At 37.4% G+C, this 12,254-nt stretch overlaps 1 protein-coding gene across 2 annotated transcripts in view; it reads right to left on the bottom strand.

Moving 5' to 3' along the window:
* The window catches only part of FAF2 (Fas associated factor family member 2), a 57,074-nt gene that overhangs the window by 10,459 nt on the left and 34,361 nt on the right, over positions 1-12,254 (bottom strand). For both annotated transcript variants that reach the window (XM_029217200.1, XM_029217201.1), the window contains 3 exons: positions 5,265-5,399; positions 3,523-3,599; positions 1,049-1,187 (listed from right to left, as the gene is read on the bottom strand). In XM_029217200.1, coding sequence (XP_029073033.1) covers positions 1,049-1,187; positions 3,523-3,599; positions 5,265-5,399 — 351 coding nt within the window. The remainder of the gene's footprint in view (positions 1-1,048; positions 1,188-3,522; positions 3,600-5,264; positions 5,400-12,254) is intronic.

Genomic DNA, 12,254 nt, shown 5'->3' with positions numbered 1-12,254 from the left:
TCCCAAGTATATTACAATTTAATTAAGATTTCCTAAATGACCACTGGTGGTCTACCTTCAGGATTACAGCAAAGAGGGTGTATGAGAGGTGCCCATCTCATTCATGTCTGTATCTCTAGCACTGAGCACAATGCGTGGCATATAGTACGTGCTTAATGCTCATTGAGTGGGGTGGGAGCAGCCAGTGGGAAAAAGCAGATGTGGGAGAATCACAGAAGGAAGCAAGAGTAAGCATTTTTCTCTTTCTCCAGATAGATCCAGGAATCCTGGAGGCTGCAGAACCACCCTCAGGCATAAGGTGTTACTTCTACATTTTTCTCTGGTAAACTAGAGATATGCCCAACACCCATAGAACTCCTAATTTTTGCTCCCTGAGAGGTAACAACAGTCGAATGTCTGCATGGCTTGGGTTGAATGAGATGTGTTGCTTTGAGTCTATCCCCTTATTCAATTCTGTGAGGGATACAAGACTTCGGTTTTGCCTATAAGGAGGAGCTTACAGTCTGGTACAGGAGATAAGACATTAACACAAACAACTATAAAATAAGGAAGAATGTGAAATTGCTATAACGTTTAAAAAAAAAGAAAACCACTATGAAAGTGCAAAAGGAAAGACTACTATTTTAGATTGCAAGTAGGCAGGGTAGGGCGCAACAATTAGGAAAGGGTACAAGAGGGGAGTGACATGAGCTAGTGAAGGATGGGCAAGATTCCAATTAGCAAAAATGTGAGGAAGGCATTCTAGATAGAGGAAACAGTAAATCAAAAGCAAAGGCACAGAGGTGGGAAAGTACAGAGTATGTTAAGGGAATGGTCAGCTGGAACCTAGGGTATAGGGAAACAAGTTATGCAGGAAAGACCTCAAAAGGAGGTTGGGATTAGATCAAGGAGGGCCCAGCTAAAGGGCTTGGTCTCTTTTTGTGTAAGCAATAAAAAGCTATTTAAAGTTTCTGAATAAAAGAATGACATGATCAGTGCTAAGCTATGCTTTCCTTTGAGGATAGAATCATATCAATAAATTGGCATCTATATGGTTTGTGGCACTGACCTGGCTGTACGTTCCCTGGTAGAAGACAGGGTGTGCCCTCCCATATTTCTCTTCAAAAGAGTGCATAAATGAAACAATGTCCCCAACGGGGTCAGTGACCCGGCTGCGAGGGTCAGGCCGTATAAAACGAAGAGCAAACCTGGGGAGGAAGGAATAAATATCACATGAATCAGCTTACTGTAGTGCATATGGAGTGGGCCAGTTTGTAAAGATTCCTATAGCAGAGCCATGGGCATGGCAGCACAGGGAGGTGAACGGTCTGTGAGTGGACCATCAAACCTGAGAGTACAGGCTAGCTCAAAAGCCACAAAGCAGCAAGTGCTACACCACTGTCTGCTTAAGAAGAATGCAAATTACTAGAATTATAAATTCCAACACTGGCCTAAACAAATCTTGAGTGCTTTTTGCAGAAAAATTTAGGGCTATAAGAATTGGGAAAGGAAGACGCAATATTCAAAAAGATCACAGGTCAGGCTGTGCCCCCAGACTCTCCATAACGGCACTGTCTAAAACAGCAGCCATGAGCCACATGTGGCTATCTAAATTACCAAGAAAATTAATTTAATTAAATACAATTTTTAAAATTCACTTCCTCACTCACACCAGCCACATTTCAAGTGCTCAACAGCCACATGTGGCTAGTGGCTTCCACACTAGACACTGCAGATATAGAACATTTCCATCATCACAGAAAGTTCTATTAGTGCTGTTCTAGAACAGAGCTGTATCTCTTTCTGGTTCTTCTACTTGCCTCTCCCTTTCCTTTCTGTTCTCCTGGGATTCTGAATTATGAGTCCACATTCCCAAACTATTCAAATTATGGACAAGAACTTCAAATCCAAACTTGCAGTCATGACTGACTTGCTCTTCAACAGGGCAAGTAAATTCTGCTCAGTGATTTATGGTTGATAGCATCCATGGAGGAAGTTATAAAACGGATCTAGACAACACGGGCAGAGTTGGAGACCTGGCAGTTACTGTAAGGTTAAAGACGGTACCACACATCTGTTTCTAAAGAGCCCATCTTATCACATTTGTATAGTACCATTTATTTATCCTCTGGGTTTCCATAAAAGGCAAAGGAGCAGGGGCTTGATAAGTCAATGTGCTATGTAACATTAAATAAGTTACTTGGATGATACAGTTGCATTAAAATTAGTAACACATGCCATGCATATTTTTTCCCAAAGCAAACAATATTCATATACTTAAAGAAATATCAGCATAGAAAAGCTGACTAAACTATGATACCTTCCTTACCAAATATTGAGCCAATTCCTTATCCCCTTAACAAATTCCCCATATAAACATGATTTCACTTGGAATTTCTCCTGAGTAATCAAATCAAACTCATTGACACAAACATTCCAGAGCAAATTAAAAACAAAGGTAAGAAGCTGTGTATGTGAGGGAGTGATTAGAAATCCTTAAGAAGATTAATGTTTTGATAACTTTCTCTGAAATCAAGTATTTTAGGATTATCTTATTACTCTTTAAGTTTTCAAATTTTGATGAATGGATAAAGGTTTTAATTTTTTTATTTCTCATTACAATATATTCCAATGGCCAACACAATTTAGGACAATCAGCTTTTTAAAAAAAAATAGAGATATCAACTAAGACTTAAGGTTTTTACATGCCCATTCTTAGGTATTGTCTGATCCTCTGCAGCTGCTGGGTCCTTACCTTCAGGCTCTGCTCCCTAGAGCAAGGCAAAGATTAGCCCATATTTAGAGGAAGGTATAGAATGCCCTGTATGCAAGGCTCCATCTGTTGGCGTGGATGCCCATAAAACATTTTAGTTCTCCATGAAGTCTAGGTGTGGGTTCATCTACTACTGAGTTCCAGACCAGACACCCCAAGTCTGATGTGCCAGAAACTTGGGCCCCTTGACATTTTCCAGCCTTTCTGTAGCTTCCTGTGCTGAGCTCTCCAAATGGTACATGAAGGAATTAAGAAGAAAGGTGAAAGTGTGAAGCAAGTGGGTACACATATGGAAGGGTTCCAGTGCCAGCAACCTATGGGTTGCCAGGACAGAGGAAAATGTACAGGAGGTGTGTCTAGAATGGTGAAACTGTTATAGGAGGAATCTAGAAGAAAGTAGGTCATCTCAGAGCAAAAGAATTTGTTGGAATTATGAGTTGTAAAATGATTTAGGGTAAAAGTTACAAGGAGTGTGAAGCTAGTAAAGATAACAGAGGTTGGAAAGGAAAGGGTGTGAAGATTAACTAGGGAATGTAGGGGGACAAACATGTGGGATAGGGAGGCAGACTTATTTGTGAAAATGATAACATCTGTTGTTATGTCTGAAAAACCGAAAATATTTTCATGCTATATGACTACTTCAGGAAAAGTATTCAATCTGATGACAAACTGGCAGCCAAAATTGATAGAGCATAAACCTTATTCTGGTCTATGTTTCAGCTCCAACATCTACCTTGTTACTACTAACACATACGTACAAAGGTACATACCTAAATATATCAAGTATTGTATAATAGGTAAACCGGAATGGAAGCATTATCAAGTAATAACCCCATCCAAGCAGCCCCTGAAATTCCAAAAACAAAGTTAGATATCATTCTCTCAATCCCTAATACCTTAATTGCTAGTTAAGATTTTCATTCTTTTTTGTCCTTTTCTTGTAATTTCTGCCTCTGCAAAACAAGGTTCCCTTTTCCTGGCCCACCTCATCCTTCTTAAAAACCAACTACCTTTGACCTCACTTCATCTAATACTATTATATTTTTCTTTTATACAATCATTTTTGTATTAAATTTGCTCGAACACTTATTCTGCAGCTACTTACATACATTAGCTGTCAAATTCAGTTGCAAGTTTTCCTCCCTAAATCATAAATATTCATTCTTTCCTTTTTAGACTTAATACATTAAAATGTGGTATATAGAAATAACAAGAAAGATAACCACTACTGCTACCTTGAACATTTGTATATAAATGACAAATAATTATATTAACCACAATTATAAATCTCCAAACAGCTGCTAATCTTGGTAATACTCTTAATTATTATTTTAACAGTGTTGATTACTGCTGCTCTTATTATTAATTAGCAAATATATAGGGCTCTATAGCTTACAAAACATTTCTTACACGGTATATTGTGTTAATCTGAGACCCTCTGTGTCCATGGCCAGGGAGCTCTAGAGCTCTGGAGCTCCATTAGTGGACATTAGGGTCCCAAACACATTCAAGCCCAAAACAACTGGAGAAACACTGGACACATACAGAACTACTCCTTTTTTTTTTAATTTAAAAAAGAAAAAAATTTTCTTTTTCTTTTTCTTTCTTTTTTTTTTTGGCCACACCACACGGCTTGCAGCATCTTAGTTCCTTGACCAGGGATTGAACCTGGGCCCTCAGCACTGAAAGTGCAGTCCTAACCACTGGACCGCCAGGGAATTCCCTAGAACTACTCCTTGAATCATATAATTGCTCTAGGAATCTGTGCTGTTCTACTTCAGAATACCCCCAAAACATCTACTTAGAAACTATTTTTAAAACATTATCAAGTACTCCACAAAAAGGAGTGATGGAGTAAACTCTAAATCCAAGTATAAGAGGTGAGTGTAACTCCAAGAATAAGAAACTCCAAAAAGTTCTCTGGAGTGTTCACTATCAGTATACACACCTGACCTCCCTAATTTGACTGTGAATAATTTGAAGAGGGAAGAATGCCTCTTTATTCATCTCTAGATCCCCAACAGCAAAATATCAAGTACCTTGGAACACTCTTAAATGCTTGCTGAATTTAACTGAACCACCTCCTTGCTGCTAGCCCTTCAAGACTAATTTCTCCCACAGAGATTACAAGTACTTCCCTAGAAGTAGCTTAAAATTAAGTAAAATGAAGCAACAAAGAATTCAGTAAACACTCTAAGAGTGGAAGATCTATTAAACACGTAGCAAACATTTTTAGACATGTAAATACATGTAGATGAAGTGCTATAAACAAGGCACAGAAAACTCTTCAAATAACTGGCATGGAAACAGGAAAAAAAAGGATACTTTCATTGGTTCATTAAGGAATAAAGGAAAAATGATAAACCCAATAAACCTACCAAGGAGCTAGGTCAAGCTAACAGGTTTATATTCTGAATATTCCTTTTGTTCCTATCATACAGAGATCAACATAACCAAGTGAAAGAACTTTTAAAATAAAAAAGGGAGAAATTCCAGCTATGAAATAACTTGCCCTTGGTTGTGGTCTTGAAACAACATAGCTGTAGATCCTGTGGTCGGCTGTATTAACTTGCAAGGGTCGGGATGGTGGTGGGTTGAAAACACTCGGTACACCCTCTTGCTCGTTCAATCTGTCCTGTACAGCAGCCTGAGAAGAAAAGAATAGCAAGAACTTCAGTGATGCTCAAATCAACCTAGAAGAGATGAGACAACCATTGCTGGTGTTTCGAAATAGGTCACCAGGGAGTATATATTCATGAACCTTTCTTTAACTTGCTATGGTGGGAGGCAATGTGTGGTGATGGCTCCAGAATTCATACACAGTAGAGGAGTACTAGGAACTTGTCTGGAAGCTCACTGCTTTTATTAAGATGGCATGTGTTATTTAGGGTGGCTGGGATACAAGGTGCTTCACTGTACAAGCGTAAGGAAAACCATCCACAGAGAACACAGCAAAGCAGACTGTGTCCCCAGAGCTGTGCAATGGAGCAATCCTGATGGGTTGGTGTTTGATGGAAGGCTTGGCTTTGGAGCAGAGAAACTTAGGTCTGAATCCTAGCTCCAGCACTCAGAAGAGTTGCTTGGATTCTGTGCCTCACTTTTTCATGTGCAAAATGAAGAAACAATACTTCTCAGGGTTAATTTGAAAAATTAATGAGGTGACCATACACAAAGATTCTAATATAATTCCTGGCAGACAGACGATCTTCAGTAAAAAGTCTCATTCCTTTCCTAACTCTGCCCCTGAAAATGGATATTTGTCCCACTGTAGTAAAAAAATTTGGCCTTACACAAGAGGAGGTCTGATCTCTGCCTTCTTCTGGAGAATAATCTTCTGGAGATAATCTATGTCACACCTGATAAGAGTATCTTTGCTATGGGAACCTAGGGTAGGGCTGACCACCCTAGAAAGACGAACCATTTAATTTAGGCTGGGGATTTTGGGTAATGCAGTATCAGTCAACCTAGAGACTGAGTTCAATTACATAGGCAACCAATCAAATCAATCATGCCTATGTGATGAAGCCCCAGTGAAAACTCGGGACACTGAAGCTGAGGTGAGCTTCCCTGGTTGGTAATACTTCATGCATATTGTCACACACTTGTGCCAGCAGTGTAACATGTCCTGATTCCATGAGAGAAGTAAGGAATCTTTGTGTTTGGAACTCAAGACTCTGCATTAAGTGTCTCTTTCATTAGCTGATTTTAATCTGTATCCTTTCCCTGTAATACACTGTAACCATGAGTTATAATAGCTTTCGGTGAGCTCTTCTAGTGAATTATCAAAACTGAAGGTGGTTTTAGGAACACCTTGAACTTGCAGTTGCTGTCAGAAGTGAGGGTAGGGACTTCCCTGGTGGCATAGTAGTTAAGATTCTGCCTGCCAATGCAGGGGACAGAGGTTCAAGCCCTGGTCCGGGAAGATCCCACATGCCACGGAGTAACTAAGCCCGTGCGCCACAACTACTGAGCCTGCGCTCTAGAGCCCGCGAGCCACAACTACTGAGTCCATGTGCGACAACTACTGAAGTCCGTGCGCCTAGAGCCCATGCTCCGCAACTAGAGAAGCCACCGCAATGAGAAGCCTGCGCACCACAACAAAAGAGTAGCCCCCTCTCAACACAACTAGAGAAAGCCCACAGGCAGCAACGAAGACCCAATGCAGCCATAAATGAATGAATAAATAAAATTAATTAATTAATTTAAAAAAAAGTGAGGGTGGTCTTTTGGAGGACTTGTGTGCCCTCTAACCTTGACAGTTGGCTTTAAACTTTGCCATGTGGCTAACTTCATGTAGTCCTCTAGGTTTCATGTTTTCAAATATTAAGACACAATTCAATGCGGAAAGAATAGTCTTTCAACAAATGAGGCTGAGACAACTGGATATTCACATGCAAAATAATGAAGCTGACCCCCTAAATCACACTATATACAAAAATTAACTCAAAATACATCAAAGACTTAAATATAAGAGCTGAAATTATAAAACTCCAAAGAAAACACAGGTGAAAATCTTGTGACCTTGGATTAGGCAATGGTTTCTTAGATAAGACACTAAAAGCACAAGCAATAAGAGAAAAAAAATAGATAACTGGACTTCATCACAACTGAAAACTTTTGTGCATCAAAGGACACTAACACAGAGTCAAAAGACAACCCCACAGAATGGGAGAAAATATTTACAAATCATATATCTGATAAGGGTCATCTAGTATCTACAGTATATATAAAGAACTTTTACAACTCATCATTGAAAAGACAAACAATCCAATTTAAAAATGGGCAAAGGATTTGAATAGACATCTCTCCAAAGGAGATAAACAAATGACAAAGAAGTATATAAAAAGATGTACTACATTATTATCAGAAAAATGCATATCAAAATCACAAGATACTATTTCATAACCACTAGAATGACTGTAATATAATAAAAGACAGATGTTACAAGTTGTAGGTGAGGATGTGGAAAAATTGGAACCATCATATACCATTGCTGGGAGTGTAAAATAGTGTAGCCTCTTTGGAAGCAGTCTGGCAGTTCTTCAAAAGGCTAAACATAGTAATCATATGATTCAGCAATTCCACTCCTAGATATATACCCAAGAGAAATGAAAACATATGTCCACACAGAAACTTGTACACTAATATAAACTGCAACATTAATGACAAGATGAAAGGGGAAACAATCCAAATGTTTTATCAACTGATGAATGGATAAAGATATTATGGTAGATTCATACAAGGAATATTATTTGATAATAAAAAATAAAGTATTGATACACGTTGTAACATGGATAAATCTTGAAAACGTTATGCTAAGTGAAATAAGCCAGACACGAAAGGACAAATATTGTCTGATTCCACTTATATGCGTATCTAGAATAGTGAAATTTTATAGTGACAGAAAGTAGAATTGTGGTTACCAGAGGCTGGGTGGAGACAGTAATGGGAAGTAATTGTTTAATGCGTATAGAGTTTCAGTTTGGGACGATGAAAAAGTTCTAAAGATGGATAGTGGTGGAACTTCCCTGGTGGCGCAGTGGTTAAAAATCTGCCTGCCAATGCAGGGGACATTCGATCCCTGGTCCGGGAAGATCCCACATGCCACGGAGCAACTAAATCCCTGTGCCACAGCTACTGAGCCCGCGCGCCACAACTACTGAAGTCCGCACGCCTAGAGCCTGTGCTCCGCAACGAGAAGCCACCACAATGAGAAGCACGCACACCACAACGAAGGGTAGCCCCTGCTCACCACAACTAGAGAAAGCCCACGCGCAGCAACAAAGACCCAATGTAGCCAAAAATAAATTAAAAAAAAAAAAAGATGGACAGTGGTAACTGTTGAACAACAATGTAAATGTAATTAAATTAATGCCACTAAATTGTAATGCCACTTAAAAATGGTTAAAATGGTAAACTACATACCTGGGTGAAGCCAGATTTTCTTCACATACTTCAACTAAAACTACATATCACAAAAGATTACAAGCAGGAGTGAATATGAAAATCCAGCTGTTTTCTATTAAGCCAGACAAAAAAGTCTGCAAACATTAATGTTAACATGTAATGAGTTTATTTATTATTATTTTAAAAAAATGTTTGGCATTTGGTCTTCGTTGCTGCGTGAGACTTTCACTAGTTGTGGCGAGCGGGGGCTACTCTTCATTGCAGTATGCGGGCTTCTCATTGTGGTGGCTTCTCTTGTTGCAGAGCACGGGCTCTAGAGCACAGGCTCAGCAGTTGTGGAGCACAGGCTTAGTTGCTCCGCGGCATGTGGGATCCTCCAGACCAGAGATCAAACCCATGTCCCCTGCACTGCCAGGTGGATTCTTAACCACTGCGCCACCAGGGAAGTCCCGAGTTTATTATTTTTAAAGTGAATTACTAAACAGAACGATTTCAGTTTTAATTTGTCATATGGTAATAGATATCAATAGATACAGCCCATATAAATAGAAGCTCTTTGGAGAAAAATATACATACTTTTAGACAGGCACAAAAATATCTGGGAAAAAAGCAAAAGAAATTGTTAATATTGCTATGTTGGGTGTGTAGGACTGAGAAACAGTGGTAGGCAAATGATCTGAGCAGGATTTTTTTCATATTTAATCTTAGGCTTTGTTTGAACTTCATGTTGCTGCAAATGGCATTATTTCATTCTTTTTTATGGCTGAGTAGTATCCCATTGTATATATACATGACATCTTCTTTATCCATTTATCTGTCAATGGACATTTAGGTTGTTTCTTGGCTATTGTGAATAGTGCTGCTTATGAACACAGGGGTGCATGCATCTTTTTGAATTATAGTTTTATCTGGATATGGGCCCAGGAGTGGGATTGCTAGATCGCACAGTAATTCTATTTTTAGTTTTCTGAGGAACCTCCACATTGTTTTCCACAGTGACTGCACCAACTTACATTCCCACCAACAGAGTAGGAGGTTCCCTTTTCTCCACACCCTCTCCAGCATTTGTTATTTGTAGACTTTTTAATGATAGCCATTCTGACCGGTGTAAGATAGTACCTCATTGTAGTTTTGATTTGCATTTCTCTAATAATTAGTGATGTTGAGCATCTTTTCATGTGCCTATTGGCCACCATCTGTATGTCTTCAAATGACAGTTATCTTTATGTATTATTTTTATGAGTTACTAAAAGTGAAAAAATGTAAATATAGCATAATCCCATTTGTGTAACAAGAAAATTATATTTAAATCTATATAGCCATATAAACTAACAAAAATAGTCTGAAAGGATATACACTAAAATTTAACACTAGCTATCCATGAAATGATGGGATTAAGGGTGAGCATTTTCTTCTTAACACTTTGGAATTCTTTTCCTGTGTGGGTGCATGGGTATGTTTGCAACAAGTTTTTAATATTTCTATACGTCATTTCATGTTAAAGCATGGTTGACATTATACCAGATTAGTTGTAAAACAATAAATAAATAAAGCAGGGGCAGCAATAGTAATAAACCAAATTAGAATTTAAAGTAAAAAGCATCATCTGATATTAACAAAGGATATGTTATTACAAGGAACTTCTAATGGCCACGGGTCTTCATGCATCAAATAGTCAAACTATATAAAAGTTAGAACATCTCCCCCACCAAATAAACACAGAATTTATTAATGCATTTTATTTGCACCATGTACTGTCTTCCCACAGCATACAGAAAAGCATTCTCTTTGATATATTTGTTATTAACATTGGGAAAGTTAATATTATCAGCACACTAAGCAGAGGTGTATATATAAGAAAGTCTGGAAGGACATATAATATACTAAAACATCAAAAGTAGTTATCTCAAGTATGGTTATTAAGAACTTTAATTTTCAACTTTATAAACTCTTAAATTGTTTGCAGACATGTATTGGTTTTGTAATCAGGAAAAAACAAAGGTATTACCAATGAAAAATAAAGAAATCTATAAAACCACATTCAAGTTCATCATGTCAAGTAGTCTTATTAAGTAACCAGAAAAAAAGAAACAGCAGATTTTAATTGTACATTAAGCTTGATTGAATACAGACACCAAACCTTCATCCCACAAAAAACACATTCCTTGACAACCACTGTTGTCGATAGTGGTTACTTCTAGGAAAGAAGGGAAAGAAAGGAAGGGGGTGCAGACAGGATGACATGCAAGCAACTGACAATGGGGGCTTCAATTTTATCTATATTTGTTTAAGAGAAATTTGAAACAAGTATTGCAAAATGCCTGCTTTCAGGAGCTGGATGGTAGGTACATGGTGGCTCCTTTTATCTCTCTATTTTTCTCTAAATTTTAAGATTTTAATTTTTAAAAAATATATATTTCATAATGTTATTAAATGACAAGGACCTTAACATATAAATATTAAATTATATAAATAAAATGAAAGATAAATATGAAAAGGATAAACAAAAAAAACCAAGCTACTAGGAATTCCAAATATGTTTCTAAATAACTCTTGGGCCAAAGAAGAAAATAAAAAACTTTAAAAATACAGTTTCAGAAGAAAATTCACAGCCTTAAATGCAAGAAAGAGTACAAATAAAGCTGCAAAAATCATAATGCTAAAAAAAGGAACGTAAACCTACAGAAGTATGAAAAAATACATTAAAGAGAGATTTTGCTTAATAAACAGAAAAAAATGAACTGATAAATATAAGAGCTTTTTATAAACAAAACAAATAAAATAAACTAGTCTCCAGCAAGTCTTGTTTTTAAAAAAGGAAAATAAGCATAATAAAAACAATGAGAAGAGAGGATAATAGAACAGACACAGAAGAGAGTAAATGATATGCTGCTTTGTATAGCCTATGCTAAATAACCTGGAAATCTCTAAGAAAAAAGCATCTTCTAAGAAAGCTTATCAACAAATAGATTATGAATAATGGGGAAACCATGAAGAAGTTAATAAAGAACAGGCAGAAATAAGTTTTCAAGTGCTTTCTTTAAAATCTATGCTATCTAGGCTTCTCAACTCATTTTATCAAGTCAGTCATTTTATAAAGCCAGCATATGCTTGAAATCAAAGCCTAACAAGGACACAACACCAGAGCAACATCATTCCCTCTGCCTAAAATGCATTCCCCTTAAATGTTCACGTTCATTATTCCTTTTCATCATTCAGGTGTCAGCTCAAATATAACCTCCCCAGAAAGGCCTTACTTGACCACCCTATTAAAATAACTTTCCTGATCCTCTTTGTTCCATTTTCTATACTCATCTTATTCATAGCATTTATTGCAAAGTTAAATTACCTAGAATTAAGCTCCATGAGAGTAGGGACTTCGTCTTATTTGCTGGCATAGTGCCAGAGCCTAGAATTTAATTGCTCAAAAATAGTGCTGAATAACTAAATATCACTTAGGAGTATATTTTCAGAAATCCAGCACCCTATTCAAATAATATACCATAATTAAACAGTAATTTCAACAGATATCAAAAGGGTGCTTGATTAAATTCAACATCCGCTCTTGATATATATTAATATACCAAGAATGGAA

The sequence above is a fragment of the Monodon monoceros genome, unplaced genomic scaffold (assembly GCF_005190385.1).
Source record: "Monodon monoceros isolate NGI ecotype Baffin Bay Population unplaced genomic scaffold, NGI_Narwhal_1 Super_Scaffold_12, whole genome shotgun sequence".
Lineage (NCBI taxonomy): Eukaryota > Metazoa > Chordata > Mammalia > Artiodactyla > Monodontidae > Monodon > Monodon monoceros.
This window is presented reverse-complemented; position numbering and strand designations above follow the sequence as displayed.